Source organism: Vespa mandarinia, chromosome 22 (assembly GCF_050613455.1).
Source record: "Vespa mandarinia isolate Hongniang chromosome 22, ASM5061345v1, whole genome shotgun sequence".
NCBI classification, from domain to species: Eukaryota; Metazoa; Arthropoda; class Insecta; order Hymenoptera; family Vespidae; genus Vespa; species Vespa mandarinia.
The window spans coordinates 3712621-3736729 of record NC_140831.1 but is presented as its reverse complement, the minus strand read 5'-3'; the positions used below and the strand labels follow the sequence as shown (position 1 = coordinate 3736729).

The window sequence follows — 24109 nt, the reverse complement described above, 5'->3', positions numbered from 1 at the left end:
GAGAATCCTCAAAGGGAAGGACAACGTACGCGTTTTTCCCGGACATCAAGAACAGGATGGGTGTTCGCTTCATCTCTCCTAACCACTTTACATCTCTGTTTCTTACAGGACACGGAGCTTTTAAGGCCAAGCTGACTTCGCTGAACACCATCAGTGAAGGAGCATGCGAGTGCGGCGAAGAGGACACGGTTTCGCATCACATCGTCGACTGTCCGGTTTTCGAACCCCAGAGGGTGGCTCTGGAAGAAATTCTCTGTGAAAGGAGTTGGCCGGAAGCAACAAGACATCATGTCTCCACGGTCGAGGCCTTCTCCCTCTTCGCGGAGTTTTGCAAAGAAACCCTCCTCCTTAAGGATTATTAGTTCATGAATCCTGTTTAGCTGGGATGTCGGAGTCCTGGTAATGGGGATGAGTGCCTGTAATCTTCTCAGGTTAACTCACTCTCGAACAGGATAGAGTCGAAGACGTTCGCATGCATATTCATATTTTTTATTCTCTACCACCAAATTCTCTCCCCTAAACCTGCTATCCTTCCGATCCTATCCCAACCTACAGAACGAGTGCCAAGAATAGTGGTATTATGAGTGGTCCTTCCCGTGGTTCCCCCTGGGCACGGCTGACATCAGCGTGGTGATCCGTTGCTGCGAGGATGTCGGTCGTGGTTAAACTGCTCACCCTGGCCGCCAGCAGGAGTTTTGGGTTTTTCCGAATTCGGTCTCTTCGTTGTGGTGGCTGCTGTCTGTAGGTGGTTCTGTAACGTATGCCCTAATGGACGAGGTAGCTTTGGTGCAAGCACCCTTCGGGTGTCCACCTTTACAATATACTGCTCCCACCAATGAGCATTTATTCTTTCACTTTCCATATTTCAACTCCGCCCTTTACCAATCTCATTTCAGTTCTAAAGAATCCAAAAGAATAGTCAAATTACATCTTTCAGACTCACAACATCTAAGCTCTCAAGCCTCTTTCAGAAGCATATAACTAACTACACAACATATCCGAAACAAACAAACAATTATAACTCATTTAATCAAATACACGGTGAGATTTACATAGCGCGCATCATTTAATATCGCGCATTTACTTCTCAATTCCTCACGGAATTTTTTAAAAGAACGCGCGTCCTCCATATAATTTGCGGGAACGCGACGAATGATCTTTTTCTGATGACCTACAACAGTATCCTAGCCACCGACCTTATTCATCGTGACCAGTGGGTCTATAGCTCGAACAACAAAGACAAGACGGGGGAACTTTCCTCTGTGCAAATCGACTATCATCGCTGGTCCGGTGCGAGATGCGCATCTAAAAACGCTCTCGTAGTGTAAGTCCACACAACGCACAATAAACTAAACAACATTAATGAACAATCGTTAATCTTCGTACTTAACATTCGTAAAAACGTTCTATTCTTGTTATATTCTTCATTCTTCGTCGATGGAATTCAATTTCTAAGGAATCAGAATAGATTTCAAATTTTCATTTATCGACGATATCGGTATAAACAAAAAGTATCGAAATAATGTTAAAAACCCTGATTAATTTTAAAACAGATGTTTGATTTGATGTTATTTAATGTGCTGAATCGTTTGGTAACATACTGTGGAGGAAGTTCTTTCGAAGATTTATGATTCTTACTTATCGATGTCGGAATTCGTGTATTTAGCTAACAGTATACAACAATTTTCGTTAATCCTTGAATCTTATCTTCATAAAATGTTATATTCTTTTAATAAACTTTACATTAAGTCGATAAAATCCGATACCTAAGGAAGTGAAGGAGAATTCCACTTTTCATATTCCGACGGAAAAGGTAAATAGACGAAAATTCGTATAACAAAATGACACATTTTAAAAAACAAAAATTCCGTATGGTCATCATCAAATTGGTCAAGATCAAATCAATGGTTTGATCTTATGTAACGGGATGTGATGATTTTATATATTAATAATAATAGTAATAATAACAACAATAACAAATGTAATAATAATAATATTATTAATAATAGTAATAATATTAATAATAATATTAATAGTAAAAATAAAAATAGGAAGTTAATATTAATATTATCAAATATTATAATAAAATAAATATAGTAATAATAATAATAATAGTAATAATAATAACTATAATAATATTAATAAAAATAATATTATATGTAATAACAAGAATAATTATAATAATAAAAATAATAGTACTAGTAATTGCTATAATTTATATTAACAGTATATTATAAAAACAATAATATATTTAATAATTAATATAATAAAAATAACAATAATAGAAAACATAAACAATATGAAAATGAGTCTAAATATAATAAAGATAATAAAAATAATGACAATAATATTTAAATTCCTTATAAAAATAATATCAATATTAATAATAGTGTTAATAATGTAATTCACAGTAATTATAAAGAAAATATGAATATTAGTAATATGAAGATATTCATAATAATAATAGTACATCAAATAATAGTAATAGTCATCATCATAATTTTATAAACAATAATAATAATAATAATAATAATAATAATAATAGTAATAATAAAAATAATAATAATAATAATATTAATAATAATAATAATAATAATAATAATAATAATAATAATAATAATATTAATAATAATAAGTCTGCTTTCACCTTCCGACGCGAACACATCGAAACTCTTTCTTTCCGAATGAATGTACTTATAAATTAATATTTTCGATAAACTTTTAATTATTTCAATAATCTTTAGTGTACGTCGGATAGAGTAAAGTATTATTTAAACAATAGTACATTTATTTAAACATTAAAAATTCGGAAAAAAAAACTAAATTAATTTTAATATAATACAGGGATACTTCAAAGATCTTATTTATTTCTTCACGACTGTGAGGGCGGAAGAACCTAGTGGAGTCAACCATGAAATCAAATCATTTCAGACTAACAATTTGATCTTACTTTGGAATTTTATTCCTACCATTGTAACACACAATTTCAATTACAAAATGGAAAAGTCGCTGAAAGAAAGCACTACCCCAAGTGACAGCTCAGAAAAGAAATCCACCATTGCGTTATGCAATGCATCAGGACCTAGGGTTTTGGGGAGTCCCAACATCTGCAATAAGGATGAGTCGGAGCATCCTTGGTATCCTTCCGGACTTAAGTTTAAAAAGAAGTTTTTTGCGGGCACTTTAAATGTAAATTCTTTGCTGAAGGTTGGTAAATAAAAGGAATTAGAACTATTTCTGGATAGAAACGAAATTCAAATTTTAGCAGTACTGGAGACGAGATTTTTGGATAAAAATGTGACAGAAACAAAAGATTATATAATCTTTAAAGGCAAGCCTGCGATTAAAATTATGAAAGGAATGCCAATCTTGGGAACAGCCTTTTATATCCATAAAAAATTATTAAAGTGTGTAACTAAATTCAAATCCCGCTCAGAAAGGATGTATCTTTTGATAATGAAATGCAAAAATAAATTACACACTTTTATTAATTGTCATGCACCAATAAATAAAGACAACAAGAAGAACCCAAATAAAATAGAGGAATTCTGGGACCTCCTGGACGATGAAATGTCTAAAATTCCAAAATCAAATGTAGTGATATTACTTGGAGATTTCAATGCCCAAATAGAAAGAGAGAGAATTCATAGACCAATAGTGGGAGAATGTGCTGCACACCAAAGAACAAATAGAAATGGGATGAGATTGATAACTATTTGTAAAAACTTTCAAATGAAGGTAATGTCGACTTTCTTCAGGTAATTGCCAAGAAGAGCTAAAACATGGATTTCTCCAAATCCAATGCTAGGTGAATTTCAAATAGATCATGTAGCTATATCCAAAAGAAACATGACGGAAATTATGAATGTAAAGGTAGTAAGAAGCAGAGAATTTGATCACTATTTGTCTAAAACCAACTCAAATTTTTACCCAACAGAAATCACAGAAGAGGGGAAAAGATAAATAAATACAACACAAATAGACTCCAAATTACACAAGAAACTTTGGAAACATTTCAGGCTAGCTATATCCAAAAGAAACATGACGGAAATTATGAATGTAAAGGTAGTAAGAAGCAGAGAATTTGATCACTATTTGTCTAAAACCAACTCAAATTTTTACCCAACAGAAATCACAGAAGAGGGGAAAAGATAAATAAATACAACACAAATAGACTCCAAATTACACAAGAAACTTTGGAAACATTTCAGGAAGAAATAAAAGTAATTCATCATGGGAAGTGGCAAGATTTATCTAAAGAAATAATGAACGCAGCCCAGAAAACATTTGGACTAGCCAAGCATAGAAAAAAATCTTGGTGGAACCAAATATATGAAGATGCATTACAGTAGAGAACAAAACAATGGAGAAAATGGAAATGCTCGGTGAAGACTGAACACCATGACCAATTCAAACAACAAAAGAAAGACACTGCTAGAATAATAAAGGGAGTTAAAAGATCTTTCGAAAAATCACAACTTATTGACATGCAAGACAACTTTGTTAAAAATAATTCACGAAACTTCTATCAGACTTTTAAAAGTCAATTAAAGTAAACTTAGGTAAACTTGGCCTAAGCAATGCTGAGAACTGTGAAATACTTGCGAAACACTTTGATCAACTTTTAAACTTCCCTGAACCAAAACATAAATTGGAATTCTCTGAACCAACTGAAAATCTGGAAAAAATATACCACCTAATGCTGAAGAAATTAAAGAAGCAATTAACAATCTAAAAAATAATAAAGCTAGTGGAAAAGACTCTATAACAGCTGAACTTTTGAAATGGTCTTAATCAAAAATCATTGAAGAGCTGCAGTTAATCTTTGAAGATATTTGGAGAACAGAGAGGTTTCCAGAAGAATAGAAAGTAGCTCTAATTCACTCATCACATAAAAAAGGGGACAAACAGAACGTTGATAACTATAGAGGCATCTCCCTTCTGCAAACTACATACAAGGTAATCTCAAAAATATTGCTGAATAGAATAGAAACAATACTTGACAAGCAACTGGGCGAGTATCAAGCTGGATTTCGAAAAGGTAGATCTTGTTCAGAACAAATATTTAACTTAAAATCCATAATTCGCCATAGAATACTGAATTCAAAGGACATAGTTGTAACTTTTATAGATTTTAAAAAGGCATTTGATTCAGTTGATAGAGAAACCATAGATAAAACAATACGTGAATTTGGAGTTAAAAATAAATTGGCAAACTTAATACGTGATTAAAACACTTACTGACACGATTTCAAAAGTAAAATTTATGGGTGAGATATCCAAACCTATTGAGATAAATACAGGTGTAAGGCAAGGTGATGGTTTATCACCTTTTCTGTTCAACTGTGTTTAGAAAAAATTGTCAGAATTTGGAAGGTAAAGCTAAAAGAACATAACATTTCGCCAGTAACTTTGGGGAGAAAAAAAAAGCATTGAAATAAGTTGCATAGCATTTGCAGACGATTTTGCTATAGTGTCAGACAACCTAAAAAGTGCAACAACACAAATCAATCTCTTGGAAGAAATAGCTAACAAAGCAGGTTTGAAAATCTCCGTAGAAAAAACTAAATTTATTACAAACATCAAGAAGGCTCCAAAATTTTTAACTACAGATATTGGTCCGGTGGAAAAAGTAAAAAAATTCAAATACCTGGGAGAAATAATTCAAGAAAATGGTTTAGAAAAATCTGCAGTAGAAGAAAGGTTACACAAGATGGAAATAGCGTATGGTATTACTAAGAATTTTTACAACACAAAGTGTTTATCTAAAAATCTTAAAATAAGACACTACGCTACAGTAATGAAACCAGAATGCTTATACGCTGGTGAATGCTTGGTACTAAATTATAGATTAGATATATTAGAAATACTAGAAAGGAGAATCATGAGGAAAATTTTAGGTCCAGTGAAAACAACAAGAGTATGGAAATTAATATCTAATGATGAAATATACAGGAACATAGAAGGCATAACAGAAACGATATGGAAAAGAAGACTGCAATTATTTGGCCATATACAGAATGGATGAGTCCAGATTAACAAAAAGGATACTCATGTACCTTTGGGAGAAAAAGGCAACAACTAGCTGAATTCAAGAAGTAAAGAAAGATCTAGAAAGAAATAATATAAGTGAGCAAGAAACTATAGACAGAGAGATTTTTAGAAAGAGGATATTAAATATGGAAGGATTCCAAGTAAAATTGAAGAAGAAACCTGGTGCGAAGTGGTCTGAGGACAGAAAGAATCAGCATAGTGAAAAGATGAAGGAACGGAAGAAACGGAATTGGAGGGAATTGGAGGGAATTGGAGGGAACGGAAAAGAAAACAGCTAAGTGTGAAGAATGGAAATTGGCACGTGGTCCCTAGCAGGCCTCATCGAAAGAGTAATAATAATAATAATAATAATAATAATAATAATAATAATAATAATAATAATAATAATAATAATATTATTATTATTATTATTATTAATAATTCTAATAATTATAATAATAATGATAATAAGACTAATAATAATAATATTAATAATAACGATAATAATATTAATATTAATAAAAATTATTATAATAATTATAATAATTATGATAATAATATTCATAATAATAATAATAAATAGTAAATAAGATCTATGATTTCAAAAGGTATCGTTCGTTACGTTATTTTATAATACAGCTATTTCATAACTCGTAACTAATGAGAGAAAGAACTTTTTACATATATTATAAATGTTACTTGAATGTATATTTCTTTTTTAACAAAGTTACATACTTCTTTCTCGTCAACGTTCAAATTTAATATTCGTTTGTTTTTTCTATTATCTAACTTTTTGATTTTTTCAAAATAATCTCTTTTCCATATTGACGTGAATACGATACATCAGAAAATTGATACTGTTTTCCTAAGAAGAGAAAAAGAGACGCATCGTTTCCTTATCTTTGCTTTTAATACAAAAAAAAAAGATAAACTCATGATTCATACGTTACGGACGGTACGTATGATCTATTTTTCGGAAAAGATAAGATAGATATTTATAAAGAAATTGTTTGTTATGATTTGTTGATTTTTTTCAAGAATAGAAACATGTTCCTTACATATGCAAATGTTAGAAAAGTTGTTATCAATAAATTGGAATCACTTCAATAAACGATGAACGTATTTACGTTTATCTAACGAAACGATAAATTTAATTTACTCCAGTATAAATTCACTTATATTATTAAGATATGATTATTTATTTGTTTTAGTTCTATAACTATATCAAGAGATTATATAGCAAAAGAAAAATTCACAATAGACAGGTTTTAACAGCTATAGTTGAAATTGACAGTGATAGTGACTCTGATTATGAACAGGAAAGAGTAAGTAATTTCCTTAGAAAAGTTGATTAATTATTTATTCAAATTAACAGAAAATTTTATTATGGTCTGCAGGTCTTATGGTCAGATACCTTTTTGGAGAAGGAAAATAAGAATTTTGCATAACCATTTAGATGTAAATAAAGATGGAATAATCAATTATGACGACTTCATGCTACAGACAGAACAATTTTCTAAAATAAGAGACTTTTCTACAGAAGCAACTATAGAATTTATAAAGATATTAATAGTAAGTGTGTGTGTGCATATTTTTATATCCAAATTTGTATATATTACATAAAAAGCTTAATATAAATTTTTATCATGCTATTCTTTATATAGGACTTGTAGGAAGAATTATAGGGAGAAGTTAATCCTTACAATCTAATCAGCATTGAAAAATATATAGAGGAAATGCATCATGTACTTAATGATCCTTGTTTGAAAAAGAAATATCATAGTTCTTTACCTTTTCTTTTTAAGATATGTAGTTACTATAGGATTATGAGCTCTAAATATATAATTAATAAAGATCAAAATGGAGAGATCAATATAATAGAATTTAAACTATTTTTTAAATGTTTGAGACTAGAAAATGATGTAAGTACAATACCTTGTTCATAATATATTACAGTAAATCTCTATATGATGTATAGGGTATATTTTGTTTTATGAATCCATATTATATGAGTTACAAATTTTTTCAAGAAATACATATTTTTTGAATGATTTACATTTTACTGTTTATACTTTTTTTTATAGCATGCTGTTATATCATTCAACTACATTGATATAAATGAAAATGGAAAACTCAGTTTGGAAGAGTTTGTAACTTTAGGTAGAGATTTTTTTCTTATCAAGAATTAAGCCGAACAAACTCTTTTAGGGCTCTCTGGTAAATTAATTATCTCATGTATATATTAAACTTCTTGGTAAAACTTGTGATAATTATAGGATTGTAATTTTTCAACAATGATAAATAATATTTAAAATGTAAGTTATCGTGTAGAGATTTAATATAAAATTTTGTATCAACGACTGTATTAAAACGACAAATAGCATAATAACTGAAAAAAAAAATAAGACGAATAAAGGAATTATTTACTTCCTAAAGAGAACTTTTTAACTTAATACAACAATGAAACAATGTTATAAATTTTAAAAATGTTATTGTATTGACTTAAGGTACAAAGATACATGTATACTGTCAATGGGTGATTGTACAAACGAATACATTTTGGGAATAGTACAATAGTTTAATGGTAAATGTGACCATATGATCCCATGACATACACTTACGATCGAATTATTCGTTTTCGTATTGCATTATCATTTCCTTGACTTTCTAAGAGAGAAACCTTCTCCAGTGAATGCTTTGAATTCATCTTGATCTTTTACCTATAACGAGTAGCATCATTCATATTCAAATGTTATTTGCAATGTTATATGTAATAAAGATGTAATTAAATTTACCTCTTTGTTGTTAACAGGCTTCATATTTCTTAAAAACCTTAAAGTGCCTATTTTATAATCATAATCAGGAATACCTCTTACATAGGCCACTTTATTCATCACCGAGTCAAGCTGAGACGAATCCTTACGCTTTTTACCGTCCAATCTGTTTCCTTGTCCCTTAAATGGTACAAAACCGGTAGGCGTTGGCATTAAATCCGCAGGATCTACATCTTTCTCATTGTTTTTTGTTTCTCTTTCTGGTTCTTTATATCCAAGGGGCGGAGCAAATTCAACATTCATATCGCATTCGATAATGCTAACTGCTGGACCAGGTTTAGTTTCTAATACACACATTTCATATATTCTTTGATTATATTTTATTGCGATAACATCCCCCGTAGTGAGACATGCAAAACTTCTTAAACCATTTTCTAATACTGCTTTTGGATTTGTTATATCTAAAAAGTCTTCTGATTGTGGTTGAAAACGTGAAAATATTGCAACAGGAAGAGATACACTTTCAACGTTTAACAACTCTCCTTCTTCCAGAAGAAGGTTATGCATCATCTGTAAAAATCACATGACATTTTTAAATATAAAATCATTGAAAAATAAATGTATATATAACATTTTATGAAATATCTTACCCAATAAGGCAAATAGACCTTTCCTTCATCGGCAACGAATTCTAGGACTCCGCAATGAGTAATTCTATTAGTTTTCTTATTCGTTAATTTGAACAACATTGGATAATTAATATTTAATCTTGTTAATTGTTCTAGAGCCGATGGAGGCATGATTACTAAAAAGAAATATTGGTAATACACTAGTTTATCATTACATGACATCTTTAATTTTATACATTTTACTAACTTTTTCCACCACGTTCTACATCTTGCCTATAAATTCCTGGTAACATCGACACGGAAAAGCACTTGTACTGCGTATTAAAGGGCCGCGGAATCTCCGGAAACATGTTAAACCCGAACTGAAAGTGGAAAGTCATGCTGATGATCAACTTAACCTCTATCTACAGTAAAATCCGTCGAATGCAATGTATGCCTTCTTTAATATCCGGCCCTTCTTTCTGATTATTTTACCATCTTTTTAGTATTTGTTTCAGCGATCCGTCTCTCAGCAATTGACAATTAGTTTTCTTGGGAAAATTTTAATTTTAAATCTCAGAGAAAAGCAAAGGAAAAAGAATAACGTCAACGTTGCCACACAATATAAACGCGTAGCAGACGACTTTCAGCTGCTCATGATGATTGTATTAATAATACAATGTAATGTCCGAACCATATTATATAAATTTAAACCGAAATGTCATATAAAACGCAATGAGCACTAAAACGGTCTTTGCATGATTCTCATTATTCCAATCTAATTCTATGACAAGTGCATTAAATGAACAGGAGAAATTTAAGTCAATGCACCGTAGGAATCTATATTACCGATCGATTTTGAAGAACAACGCTCTTACTAACAAACAAAATTCGGTTTATGAATGTCTATTATATTACAAAGATAAATATATTTCTACATATTATTCATTTTTATATTTTTTTCTATTTTCATGATATTACCAAATATTAATTAATATAATATTGTTAAATATAGTAATATGTATAGTAACGTAAAAAAAGACCTTTTGTTTTTGTAATAAATATTTTATTTAAATTATCAAATAACCATATTGGTCGCTGTTTTTCATGTTAGTTAAAAAATATATACAAAGGATATTTACAAGTAAATAAGTAAACATTCGTCGTTACATTCATTGAATAAGATGAAAAAATAAACATGTTATTTCAGTTCTCGTTGATGATTCATGATAACTTATACACTGAGAAATAAATAAAACATATATGTATATATAATTTAAAAATATACTGTTATTAAACAGTATTAATTAAAAAATAATTTATGTGAGTGAGCTTGCATCATTGTTACATGCTTGTACACATTCAACATCTTTGCCAATGATTATTTTCCACTGATTCATTGATTTTTATACTTCAACAACTACATAGTATCTTATCTCTAAATAATATAATAGATAAATCATTTTTTTCCAATTATTTTTCAAATCACATCAATGATAGAGTAATGTACCACGCTAACGATTAGAAAAATAATTAGCATCAAAATACCATTTGTAAATTAAGAGATGATTCTCTTAATATACATTTTGTTAATTATTAGTTACTTATTTTTATAATATGTATATATATATATATATATATATATATATATATATATATGATTTTTTGAAAGGCCAAATAACTATAGAAAATATTGTATATAAATATGAAGAAAAACACAAATGATAGATTAAATCATTTAGGTTAGGATTTGTTTAAACATTTTGATAGCTATAAGCGTGTGAATGTAAACTCCACTTAAAGAATGAGATAAACTGAACAATCATATTTGTTGTATTCATAGATTGGACATAATACTATAGCAACTTCTCTATTCCTTAATTATTTATGCTATCTTTCATTCTTCCTGAGCTGTCTTTGGTGTTTGTCCCACTGTACGTTATGATTCTTTTGTGCGTTTTGATATTTCATTCTTCAAGTAATTTCATTCTTCAAATTATTTGAAGTGAATATTTAAATCACTTTTAAAATCAATTCTATCAAATAATTTCATTTAAATTATAGGTTAGAGACTAGTTTCTTCTATGGAATCTGTTCTCTGAAGTTGTTTCCTTTCGTCAATACCTACAAAATATGTCGTGACATATCCTTTTGGTTTAACCCAAGTTTCACCACGTAAGTGACATTTAACACCTTGTTGTTCCAACACATTAGCAGTTTCAGCTGTTACCTGTAACAGTGAATACTGTCATTAGATATACAATGTTATTCTTTGACACTTTTATAGGAAGCAGAATTTCTTATATCGAAATTATCATTTTACTAAAGTCTATAAAAGCTAATCAGACCTGTATTTTGCCTGGCAATCCTGTAGTATCCATTCTTGATGCCATATTAACGGCGTCTCCCCAAATATCATAAAGAGGTTTATGTGCTCCAACAACACCAGCTGAAACCTCACCATGCGATATGCCAATTCTCAATCTACAGTTTTATAAATTTCATAACATTTTAATCCTGTATTTATTTCTTTCTTTTTTTTTTTCTTTTATATATAACAAACGACAGTTACGTACCTGTATGGTTTGGACGAAACAGATTCGGAATTTATTCTATCTAGGACTACCATCATCTGTGCTGCAAATTCGGCCATAACTTTGACCACGTTATCACTAGAACTTTCGTCACTTTCTAAGCTATGCATAGAATCGCGACGGTTAGATTCAAGGCCGCAAGCTGCCATGTATGTTGTTCCTAATGTTGTAAAATGTATATATATATATATATATATATATATATATATATATACATTTTATATATATATTTATATATATATATATTATATTATATATATATATATATGTATATATATACTTATAAAATATATATACATATATTTTATAAGCTGTAGCTTTTAAATGTTAATGATTTAATCGGTAAATAATAAATACCGTAAAAGCGGTTTCGAATACCTGCTATTTTTATTTTTTCAATACGACAAACGTAGTACGGCTCGAATAACAACTTATCGAATTTGCATATGATATCGTTCAGGTCTATAAGGATATTGCTTTCGTCAATCGATAGATCCGTTAAGGACGCAAACATTACGGCGACATTATGATGTGCACGATGATACGGTTCATTTCCTTCCGTTCTATCCATATTTAAGTAGAATTCCGCTGCAAACAGAAGCATTACTTTGAATCGTATTTCATTAACATACCCTATCTAACAGTTATCGGATTTTTAACACGATAATAGAACATAGAAAAATATTCAATATATATTTATTAATATATAAACAATACATACCAACGTGTTCTGGTAAAATATTACGGAGTAATAATTTATTAGCATTTCTCGTGTGAAAAGCTTCGTCCTGTTCCAGTGTCAATTGTCGTTTCCATTGATAGTCTAATCTGCTCAAGTATTCTGCCTGAATAAAGTTCCATGTAAGTAAGAACGAAGAGAAAAATTATATCACTTTTGAAAAGATGATAATCAATATATCGTAGATTGTCTAAATCAGATAATTCACCTGACGATCAATAAGATGAAGCGAGAATGTGAGAAAAACAACGCTTAAAATGTGTGCCACTCTTGGTTCCAAATATGGATTCCATGTTTCGCCTGACTATCGAAAATATAAAGATTGCGTAAAAGATAGTTTCATTGAAATTATTTCGATGAACGATCGTTTTAACAACAATTTAAACGTTATCATTACCTGGAATATATTGCTGCGATATATCCAAACGTTCCATGTATAAAATATTACCATTACAATACCTATCAGTAACTTTAGAAAGTAATGCACTCTTAGGAAGAGGAAACTCGTAAGAATCGCCAAAGAGCAGGTTTCTGTCATTTGCTGAAGCAATGATAACATTTATAACACTAAACACTGTATCCCTTGTTAGATGCTTAAATATTTTAAAGAAATAATAAATAATTTATATATAATTCTCGTTTACCTACTAAACAATCTTACCCAGGGTGTAGAAATACATTCAAGTTTTGCTGCCCCCACTTGTGCTATACTAGACGTTACGTTATCGCTCGCCAATTTGTCCACGTTCTGACATTCGAACTGAAAATGAAAAATGATAATCGAAATAAAATTATGTTAGAATGTGATCGATTTATTGACTAACTATACCTTCGAATACTTACAATCATATCGAACATAGCACACGTCGCTAACATTATGGTCATTACAAGATAGAGAATTATCCTGAGCAATGCGCTCCAAACAATCTGATCGTGAAAAAATGATTAATGATTTTAATAGTAAGACGTTGATGTTGGTAAACTTACCTTGACGCTCGTTTGATACAGGAAGTATATCAATTTGTTACGAGGATTTGGTACGTTTCCCTCATCGTGTGGATCTTTATAACGATTCCATGCGAAGTGCATCCAGGTAAGAGGCATTAGCGTTAGTAGAAACAACATGCTTATCGTATAACCGATGGCCGTCCCGGTATGCCACCTGTAAATACATCGACTGATATAAACTTACCATTACGTATATACATAAAATTCATAGGGTATTACTTTTCAGGAGGTAACGCACTCTGATAGCGTGATCGCTGTTACAAGTGATATAAGGCCCATGAAGAAAAGTACAAATACAGCGCATGCGACAAAAAATTTAAAAAGGGGATCTGGCTCGCGCAGAAACGGTATCTCCCAATTCCATTGTTTGTACGTGAGGAAAATAGGATTGATATGTTCCCATCTGGTCCATTGCCTGGAAACACGTTTGCTGTATTTTAAAGTATTATATAACAACGCGTGAATGTTAATCAATAAATTTATCAATTGTTATACTCACTGCCATTTGCTAAGCGGCATCTGCTTAATTGCATTTTCCATTTCCGCGTCTGCAGCTTTAAGCATAAGATGATAATCCCTCAAACAGGAATCCATGAAGTGAGTTCTGCGTCTGTAACTACCGGCAAATACATCTGCGTGATCGCTAGTCGGTGAGGTCAATCGTCTCCGTGCACTTGACGATACACTTGGTCGTGCACTAGTCAAGAACTTGACGTAATGCTTATAGCCTGGTGCCGAAGTATCCGGTGTAATTACCGTCAAGGTGTTCTCGCTGTTCTGCAACAAAGTTCGCCTGTCAACGATACGAAACGTTCAAACGAAGTTTCACCGAAGAGAAAGCCATTAACGCACAAGTAAATCTTCGAAGAACTTCATTTGTTTAAATCCATCAAATTGTGCTAATAATGTCGATGAGAAAAAAATTTAATTTGTTCACAGATTCAACTCGAACTTCCGAAGAGGTTCCATAGAACAAAATATTCAATTTCTCTCCGATATTATCTCCATGATTAATGTATTTTTCTCGTCAAGAGAAAATTCATATCACTGAATAACACACACCTGCATTAACAATGTATCTGGCGGAACGGGTGTAATTAAGTAACTGCGAATGCCATATTTATTAAGAACTTCATCGTTCAATACTTCAACTGGTACGCAGTCGTATTCGGTGGCATTAATGAGATCCAATGTCTGTTGAGTAACATGAACCTTTCCAGGTTTACCAGTTTGTTCCATCTTATTCGCTATCACAACGTCTCGCGACCATACATCATATTGCCACTTGTTCGCGCCTAAAATTCCGGATATTATATTCCCCGAGTGAACACCGATTCTCATGTTAACATCTACACCGCTCTCTCGACGAACCCTGGTTCTTACTTCTTTGATAATCCTTATCATATCGAGGCCTGCAGAATAATGCGGTACGATTACGTATTATTACATTGTATGTCTGATTATTACGTTAATATTTTACTACTATTAACAAAAAGTCGTATTAATCACAATTTATAATATTAGTATTTATTACTTGGTAAATATATTTTAACGCATGGATGTGTAATATCGATACATAATGATCATAAATTAAAGTTTCATTTAAAGGAGGTATAAGAGTGTTGAACGAAAAACATAACAATATGAAAACAATGTATGCATAATATACGTATTAATGTATAATTATGCAGGACTTCATGTATTTACCTAAATCGACGCAGTTTTTGGCGTGTTGCGAGTTCGGCGTGGGCACACCGCTGACACAATAATAGCAATCGCCCAAAAACTTTATCCGTAATACGTTATGCCTCTCAGATGCTTCGTCGAAACTACCAAACAAGTCGTTTAGAGTTTCGACTAGTTTTCGCACGGGTAACGAGAGAGTTAAGCCAGAAAAATTGACCACGTCGGCGTACAAAATGGAAACGTTATTGTGCGTTTCGACGCAGAGATCACTGAAAGAGAAATAATATCAAGAGATCAGTTTTTGTAACATAGACATTTTTTTTTCTTTTTTTACACGAAAAATTTTTATCGCAAAAATTACTTTCGTGGTCTTCCTTTTGGTGGTGCCTTTTTGTGCTCTTCCATAAATTTAAAAATATCCCGGAAGTCCTTCTTTATTCTTGCAGCTATGTGCTGGGGAAGAATACTCCGTGTAAGTTGTTCCTATAAAGAGAAGAAAGAAAGAAGAAGAAGAAGAAAAAAAAAGAGAAACACATTGTTCCGAAATCGATTTTGGTTCTGCATTATATTAAAATTGCTTTCCATCATCTTTTATACGATCTTTTTGTTTGACGGTTTGGTATCGATACAGTGTAGTCGAGCGAATGAATAAAGAGAGAAACATTGACTATTCATATTTAAACGTTTATATTCATAACAATACTGTAGATATCGTAGAGGAAAGGGGAAGCTTTTCATACGCTGTTATCATCAACACTAGGAAAAGAGAAACAAAGTTCGAACACACATTGTGTGTTCTCTAAATATCTACAGAAAAAATGTAAAAATAGATTATTATCTAAATATCCTACGGTTAAAATTTTAAACACGTATTTTTTCTTTTTTTCGAAATTCTCCAATTATTTCGATTAAATTTATTTTCGCGTGATAAATTTAAAATGCTTTAATATTTTTTCTGTTTTTTTTTCTTTTTTCTTTTTTTGGAATATTTCTAACATATTTGAGAAAATCCTGTAAGCAATACCTCTTGATCCTTTTCATAATTTAGCTTCAACGTCGTCTCGACGCATTTTCGACGATCAAGGAAAGATCGTCGTATGACGACCTCATTCATGAATCTAAAGTAAAGACCCAGGCCATTAACGCAAACGTAATATATGGCGTCGGTGGTTATCTGTAACGTAAAGAAATTTAACGCAATTAAATTTTCATTAATGTAATGTATGTGAATATAATTTAAACAGATGTTGAAAGAAATCTCACTTTGCTAATGTAATCAGGTGTATTCCTATAAGTGATGAGGAACAGAGTAGCCAAGTAGCACATCGTCGCTGTAATGCCGAGCACGAAAGCGTGCAGATTTTCCGTTAGTGGTAGAAAGACGTAACATGCTAGTAGCGTGTGCGTTGCATATGTAGGACTAAAACAAGGAAAAAAGATCAGAATTTTCGTGAGGTGAGGAATAGTCTATCGAATAATTTTGTCTTGCTGTCTAATCTAAAAAAAAAAAAAAAGAAAAAAAAATAAGGGAAGGAAGAAAGAAATCTTTTTTACCGTATCGGTGCTATATCTTCGGTGTATGCAAGAGTGTAATAGAGTGGTACCATAAGATCACCGATCACCAAGAGCGTGACTACCAAACACGAGAGCAAAACTGGCAAATACGTATTCTTCGCGATGATTTTTGATCTGAATGAGAGCGCTATCGTGGGACAAAGTAAGGCGCCTATTATACTGTGGACTATCACGTCTGGAAAGCATTCTTCGATGTTTACCTGAGACGAGAGAAATGAAAAGGAAGAATCGATAAAAAAAGAAGTTTGCAATTCTCGAAAGTGATATTACCAGATTAGGTATTAGATTAGATTATCTAGCACTTATTGTTAGATATAAGGCGTACCTGCATGTAGATATACTTACCATCATGATTAACACAAAACAATAGACAAATCCCAAAATTATTTCGACCAGTACGAAGAGCGAGAGGTAACCATATTGAAGTCTCCTTTGATAGCTGGTATAGAGTTTTTCCAAGTTTTTGTATTTGAATTGTTTCTGAAAAGTAAAATGTCGCGATAAAATTCTATGCGACGGCAGTGATTTAAAATTACTGATAGGATTAGTACTGATAATTCTACTTAACGGAAGCTACAATTAGATTGACGAGTGTTGATTTTTGAATGAATCGACGAGTCTATTTATTGCTTTTTAAACTTGCGTAAAAAAATATACAAAAAACTCATTAATACGTTGTCTGGTTATCTATAACCCAAATATTTCCTTTCGTCCGAAAATATAAATTCTATAGGAAGACATACAGAAATAGTAATAACAAAAACTTTCTGTAGAAAAAAAAAAGGAAAAAAAGAAAAACAGAAAGAAAGAAAAAAATAATTGTCCTTTTGCGTTTTTATCTGTCGAAATAGAAAAAGAAAAAAGAAAAATTGAAATTATGATAAATTCTCTATTATGATTTTGACGATTAAGATTTTACAAGTTATAGTTAAATGCAATGAACATTTTTTTAACGATTGCGGTATAACATAGAAAAGATATAACTAACAGCTCGATCGTAATTACTATATTACGATCTACTATATTAAAATTCTGATACTTCTCTTGCAATGAGACGGAATGGTAGTCCAAAAAAAGTTACAGTTCGTTTTGTACGACGAGAAAAACTCGGTGAAATCGTTTCGGTTCTACCTAAACTCTCTTTCTCTCTCTTTCTCTCTCTCTCTCTCCCCCTCCCTCCCTCTCTCTCTCTCTCTCTCCCTTCCTCTCTCGTTCTTTCACTCTTACGTATAAATCTTTCCTACTTCTTTTTTTATTATTTCATTAAAACATCCAAAGAAAAATAGTCATATTGGTAACACATAACGGCACTCGCGCATCGAAAGAAACGATTTGACATAGCAGTTCTCTTGTTGTTTTCTCTCTTTCTCTCTCTCTCCCTCTCTCTCTCTTTCTATCTCTGTTTTTTGTGTGTCCCTTGCAAAATCGAACGAGTATGTTAAGAAGTCCGCGAGGTGCGTGATAGCCTGTAAGAATTTTACAAAAAACGAAAATGCGAATTTATCGTTCGAAAGTCGACAAATACCAATCGTTTTCAAACGTTTCTAACGAGTCACTTTGCTGGTTTTCTTTTCTTTTTTTTTTCTTTTTTCTTTTTCTTCTTTTTTTTTCTTTTCTTTTCTTTTTTTCTCTTTTTTTCTTTCTTTCTTTCTTTCTCGTAGACGTAACGTAAACGAAACGAAAGCACACGAATAGGAGCGCGGTTCACGGAGTTCTGCCGGTCGAGCTTTCAACGAATATATATGCGAAAAGCTTCTCTGCGTTTCGCGCGTGCGTTTTCGTATAATTTGCTGCTACTTGCTGAGAGCCTCTCGACCCGCTGGATATTGATCTTCAATTTCAAATAGCTTCGAACCTCTCTCTTTCTCTCTCTCTCTCTCTCTCTCTCTTTTTCTCCCTCCCTCACTCTTACTAACTCTCTATCTCTGGTTTCTCTCTTCAGCATCGTTTTTTTCGATCTTCCAAAATATAAAATCTTATATAAAAATAAAATGGCTTGTTTCTTTCATATTAATACGTATTATGATAAATAACAATTTCTAATGTTTAGCTGTTAGTGATATTTCTCTATAAGAAGGGAAGAAAAATTGAATGTAATATAATAAACTATATAATGAATCAATTGAAAATGTTCGTAGCTCTTAACTGCATGTATCTATGACTACTATCGATAATAATTGGAATTGATAATATACTTTCGATTGCACATAATTTCTCTTTTGTATATGACTTTCCTTTTTGGTTTCTTTTTTTTTCATATGTTTCTTTTTTCTTTTTTCTGTTTTCCTTTCTTTTTTTTTCGTAAAGTTCGAAAACAATAAATATCGATCCGTAAGAAAGTAGCATGACGAGCAACGTGATTGATATAGATCGAAATATTTAAGAGAAAAAAGAAAAAGATATGAGGTGAAAAAAATAATCGATAAAAAGAAAAAAAATACATTAAATGGGATCACATTATCGTTGAATTTCATCCATCTATGATTGAATCGTTTGACGATCTATTTAAAAGAAAAAAAAGGCAACTTATCTCATGTTAACACTTCTCGAGACAATTAAATTCTACTGTAAAAAAAAAAATAAATAAAGAAGAAAAAGAAGAAGAAGAAAAAAAATGTCCCTTTCCCGTTCTATCAACTAAGTCGGGTTGATAATGAAGAGGTAAGAAATGAAGAAGAAAAGAAAAAAAAGAAAAATAAAAAGAAAAAAAGAGTACTGTAGTTGATCGTATATCATGTTGCGCTGATCGAGTTATCGAATGCGCGTCTACTGATACGCGAATCCGATAGGCGAAGTAAACAACGTGCGTGCGTGCGTGCGCGCGCTCGTGTCTTCTTCGAGAAGAAATTTTTTTTTGTGTTAAGCTCGATTACAAAAAGAAAAGAAAAGGGAGGCAAAAATGCGATATGACTTCCGGCTACCAGACGTATCCTCCATATGCGTGAACGTAACGTTCTTATTGGAGCAAGTAAACTGAGATATCTCGATTTCTTTTCGTTTATCGATTAAACGGTTAAGAAGAATCGATGTAAGCGATAAACGATCTATGGGTCAAACCATGATTCAACCCCTCCTGGCGAATCAACTTCATTATTCATCGAAATGATATTTATATTATTATTACTAATTACTATTAGCCGAAAAAGAAGAATAATATCGTATAGACGAATAGATGGGATAGATAAAAGAAAATCATGCCGGACGTAATTCGAGGCAATCGATTTTACTTCGAGCGATATTTTGTGTCATTAAATCGAAAACTGTTGACTATTAGAGTACGTGATATACGTAAATATAAACAAAATTATTTAATCAAGGACGGGGACGAGGAGTTAGGGAAGCAGTGGGGTCGGAGCCAGGTTCGACATCATACGCGTAACATTAAAATTCTCGTAATTCTTATCGCATTAAGAGAAAATATAAAAAGGTCGTCTCGAGAAGTGACTCGTAATCGATAGGCAGTAAAAAAAAGAAAAAAAAAAAGAAGAAAAAACTTGTCGAATATCGATCCTATCGATCGTATTTTAAATCGGACTCACTCTTAAACTGGACCAAGTCCATTCGTCGAGGCTGTTGGGCGAGACGACACGGCCATCGTCTACATTTTGAAGGGAGGTCAAGGATGCTCGCGTGACCAGCTCCACGTCCATTTTATTATTCCTCGTATAGGCGCTCTTGCGATCAGCCGGAAGACGACGATAATAGTGAGATGGTGGTAGTAGCGGTGGAGGAGGAGAAGGAGGTGGAAGAGGTAGAGGAGGAGAAGAAAGAAGAGAAGGAGAAGAATAAGGAGAAAGTGGTGGAGGAGAAAAAGGAGGAGGGTGACGATGAGGAGGAGAAGGAAGAGGACGACGACGACGACGACGACGACGAGGATGACGATGATAATGACAATGACGACGACGACGACGACGACGACGACGCCGATGACAACGGCGACGGCATCGCGATTGCTCCATTCATCGCGTTTGAGTACCGCGAAGCAACTGATTCACCCCAGTTTTTGTCGAGCACCGAACCGATTGTCAAAGAGTTTATCACGATAACGGGAAATGGGCCACTCGAGGAGTTGCGCCCTTTTACCGGGGCTTTCAAGCTCCTCTACGCGTTAGAGCGAATGTATTGTTACGATAAAACTCTTTGGTAAAACACCTTTACAACCTCCGCAAATTAATTAATTTCCATTTTTTTCGTTTTCTTATCTCTTCTCTTCGATCGATCCTTTTACGTTCTATGTGTCTTATAACTGTTGTTTTTTCCTTTTTTATTATTTTCCTTTCTTTCTTGTCTCATTTCAAATTATGCTTTACTACATTTATTTTTCTTTATCAGTCCAATTCATTAACATTTATAACTTATTTAACAAACAGATATATACTATGCGAAATTTACATATCAGATCTTGATAGCGTGTAATACGCACACTAAACCATTTCTTTATCTATTTGAATGCGAACAGTTCAAAAAACAATAGTTTTTACTTATTTATTTATTTATTTTTTTTTTCTCGCGAATATCATCAAAATGCACTCTGTTAATATTTCCTTTCGGAGGACGATTTATAGTAGTTCTCCGCACGGTCTCAACGTATTCATTCACAGCGAATACTTTGAAAGTCACTAAAAAAAAACTTGTATTTTTCACGGAAGACGACGTTTCGTACTTTCTCACATTCCTCGCCTCAAATATGAATCAAGGCGGAAAATATATACATATATATATATATATATATATATATTTTTTTTTTTTCTCAATATCTTCCTTTTCCTTTTTCTTCCTTTGATCACTTTCGAACGAGTCTTATCGGTGTCCTTCTATCTCGACGAAAGTCACACTTTCTCCCCGAGCATTCTCGCTTCTGCAATTCGCATTACGTGCGTGTCTCCTTCCGACATGACTGTTTCATTTCATTTCGTATTCTGTATCTTCACCGCATATTTCATCAGACGTACATAAAGTTCATTTCGTATTTTAACTAAGCACCTATATGAGTTTTATACGTATAAAGTACGTGTCTTCGAAGAAAAATAATTAATCGTCGAAGCAAACAGAATCGAAAATCAAATTGATTCTTTCTTCCAAATACGGTTTACGCCTATCTATATACATATACGCATATATATCTATATATATATATATATATATATATAATATGTGGTAAAGGTATATATAATAGACGTGTGATTAAAACATTCGAAAAATGACACGATTACTTTACTAAGCTTTCGATCAATGCGGACATCCTTATTACATCCTGTTCGCGTTCCTCCTTCGTATGCGGACGATAGAATACGAATAATTCTATCCGGTACCTTTCCGGTCCCCTTTTACATGCCAAAAGTGGACTTTCTATTTGACTGAAAAAAAGAAATATGGATCGTTCTCTATTCGAACGTAACTGTTTTATATATAAAGAGATAGATAAATATGTTTCCACCGAGTCTATTTGCGTGTCATGTAGATGAAGAAAAAACGAGAATAGGTAAATATATAGAATAGGAAGAAAAGAAAAGCGTATGTATGCATGTATATAAATCTGTTCGAGGTAACTTACATATGATAATATGTAGATACTTATTATCATCAGCTTCGATACGTTTATCGTAGCTTCGAAGAAACGTTAGAAAAATGCTAATTAATCGTGTTAGAATTAAACGGTCAAAGTACGAGTTGGATTTTCAAAGGAACGATCGCGATTCCTTGGCGTTCCTCTTCTCAATGACAAAGTGGTACGTGTTGCATTAGTTTTGCCGTGCGCCGATTGGTAGAATCGTAAGTTGCGAACGTCAATGGAAAAAAAAAAGAAAAGAAAAGAAAAGAAAAGAAAATGACAATAAAAAAACTATTTATTTATCCAACATATAGGTTAAAAATTGGTCGATATCACACCGACACGTTCATCTCTATTGTTCTCGTTTTTTCTTTAGAGATTTATTATTAATTAATTAAAGTTTTTATTTTACGGGAAACGATTGATCGATGACACGATCCTTCTCTGTAATCTTTTTAAATCGAATAAATTGTACAATGTGAAGAAATTGTACTAACCGGAATGACGATGATCGACGAACGATGCCGCCGAAACGCAATCGAACACCGTCGCGTGGCGTTCCGGACTATCCCGAACGGTCGACTAAGCGTTCTCATCGAAACGAAACTTTCCATTGGAATATGTGCTAGCTCGATATCTTGTTAGAGCGGTGGCCTCTACTAGTCCGACAGGTGTGAACCGAAGGAACGCCCCCGGCTAACGGGGTCTGATAATTGTATGTACGTAGTCCGTCGATTCTTTTAGAAATTAGAAGTGAACGCACCTTCTCTTTTTCTCTATCATTTCAATCATCAATTATATCGTCACACTAGAATTTCCTTTTATTATTCTTTTTTTCTTACTCGTATCCAATCGTTTTCTATTTTCATATTTATTAAATAATTCATTCTGTTCGGATCGAAAAGAAATTATTTCTTTATTAATTCGTTTCTTTATTAATTCTCAATTAGAAAAAATGTTTGCGTTTAAAATGTAAACCCAAAACGTTTTAGATTTGCATAATATATTCCATGTTTCCTTTTTTTTTCTTCGTATAATTCAATGCGTACAAGATTTATGACGACTTTGACATTTAATGGACGTAATATGTACTTTTGTCAAGACTCTTCCGATGGTAATAAATTAGATTTTAAAATCGAAAACGCCTATATATCGCTTTACAAAACATTAATGACATTATTTTTTAGAACTTATTTCTTTTCGTTTCTTTTTTTTTTTTTTTAACGATCTTCCAAACATTTAGAAACTACATGATACGATTATAGACCATATCGTAGTTATCACATCGTTTGTATTCTATTATAACGATAATTAAAATAATAATAATAAATAATCATGATGACGACAGCCTAGAAATTCTTCCTTCCTGTATATTTTTTCCTTCGTAAAAAGATTAATCGCAAATTATGGTATTAAATTTCTCTTATAATTTTCTTTTCTTTTCTTTTTTTTTTTTTGTTTTTGTAAACAGAACGTAATTTTCGTCGAAATATATTATATAAATGTTTGCTATATTATTTGAGTAACGTAAAAGAAAGGAA

General features: G+C 32.1%; 3 protein-coding genes and 1 long non-coding RNA gene across 12 annotated transcripts; 2 read left to right on the top strand and 2 right to left on the bottom strand.

The window, feature by feature from the left end:
• The first annotated feature begins 2886 nt into the window (after positions 1–2886).
• CBP (sarcoplasmic calcium-binding protein) lies at positions 2887–8532 on the top strand. The gene is given in 5 exon segments (XM_085663526.1): positions 2887–6383; positions 7245–7358; positions 7431–7605; positions 7698–7955; positions 8118–8532. Coding segments are annotated over 4 exon segments (552 nt in total). The 5' UTR covers positions 2887–6383; positions 7245–7344; the 3' UTR covers positions 8223–8532.
• Positions 2998–5026, top strand: LOC146872294 (uncharacterized). Its single transcript, XR_014983508.1, has 2 exons — positions 2998–3207; positions 3266–5026. It is a non-coding gene; the product is annotated as an uncharacterized LOC146872294 (long non-coding RNA).
• An 8-nt stretch (positions 8533–8540) lies between the features above and the next one.
• Positions 8541–10247, bottom strand: Ufd1-like (ubiquitin fusion-degradation 1-like). Of its 3 annotated transcripts, none has more exons than XM_085663525.1 (5): positions 9873–10247; positions 9684–9798; positions 9458–9612; positions 8829–9377; positions 8541–8753 (listed from the first exon to the last, which is right to left on the bottom strand). In XM_085663525.1, exons 2-5 carry the CDS (start codon positions 9784–9786, stop codon positions 8685–8687), a joined length of 876 nt encoding a protein of 291 aa, XP_085519651.1. In that variant the 5' UTR covers positions 9787–9798; positions 9873–10247; the 3' UTR covers positions 8541–8684. The 3 variants fall into 3 exon arrangements, with proteins under 3 accessions (XP_085519651.1, XP_035736307.1, XP_035736306.1); XM_035880414.2 differs by having other exon boundaries at positions 9911–10247; XM_035880413.2 differs by having other exon boundaries at positions 9684–10247.
• Positions 10248–11055: 808 nt separating this feature from the next.
• On the bottom strand, positions 11056–24011 carry ACXD (Adenylyl cyclase X D). Of its 7 annotated transcripts, XM_085663464.1 has the most exons (22): positions 23066–23421; positions 22231–22374; positions 20557–22000; positions 17363–17497; positions 16997–17217; positions 16706–16862; positions 16467–16616; positions 15804–15925; positions 15464–15711; positions 14819–15168; positions 14256–14533; positions 13995–14186; positions 13736–13910; positions 13592–13675; positions 13397–13508; positions 13146–13289; positions 12957–13048; positions 12731–12854; positions 12388–12597; positions 11992–12169; positions 11764–11899; positions 11056–11645 (listed from the first exon to the last, which is right to left on the bottom strand). In XM_085663464.1, exons 3-22 carry the CDS (start codon positions 20974–20976, stop codon positions 11481–11483), a joined length of 3693 nt encoding a protein of 1230 aa, XP_085519590.1. In that variant the 5' UTR covers positions 20977–22000; positions 22231–22374; positions 23066–23421; the 3' UTR covers positions 11056–11480. The 7 variants fall into 7 exon arrangements, with proteins under 7 accessions (XP_085519590.1, XP_035736451.2, XP_035736453.2 ...); XM_035880558.2 differs by having other exon boundaries at positions 20557–22374; positions 23066–24011; XM_035880560.2 differs by having other exon boundaries at positions 12957–13052; positions 13410–13508; positions 20557–22374; positions 23066–23418.
• Positions 24012–24109: the final 98 nt, after the last annotated feature.

What these genes read in the sequence shown, in the direction of transcription:
- Ufd1-like (XM_035880413.2), bottom strand. Translation starts at nt 9,816, where the DNA reads ATGACTTTCCACTTTCAGTTCGGGTTTAACATGTTTCCGGAGATTCCG. An exon ending in TGTAGAACGTGGTGGAAAAA is followed by an intron (nt 9,613 to 9,683) that starts GTTAGTAAAATG and finishes ATTTCTTTTTAG; the next exon opens with TAATCATGCCTCCATCGGCT. An exon ending in AGGTCTATTTGCCTTATTGG is followed by an intron (nt 9,378 to 9,457) that starts GTAAGATATTTC and finishes TGATTTTTACAG; the next exon opens with ATGATGCATAACCTTCTTCT.
- ACXD (XM_035880558.2), bottom strand. Translation starts at nt 20,976, where the DNA reads ATGGAGCAATCGCGATGCCGTCGCCGTTGTCATCGGCGTCGTCGTCGT. An exon ending in ATGCCGCTTAGCAAATGGCA is followed by an intron (nt 14,187 to 14,255) that starts GTGAGTATAACA and finishes TTTAAAATACAG; the next exon opens with CAAACGTGTTTCCAGGCAAT. An exon ending in TTCATCTTATTGATCGTCAG is followed by an intron (nt 12,855 to 12,956) that starts GTGAATTATCTG and finishes AACTTTATTCAG; the next exon opens with GCAGAATACTTGAGCAGATT.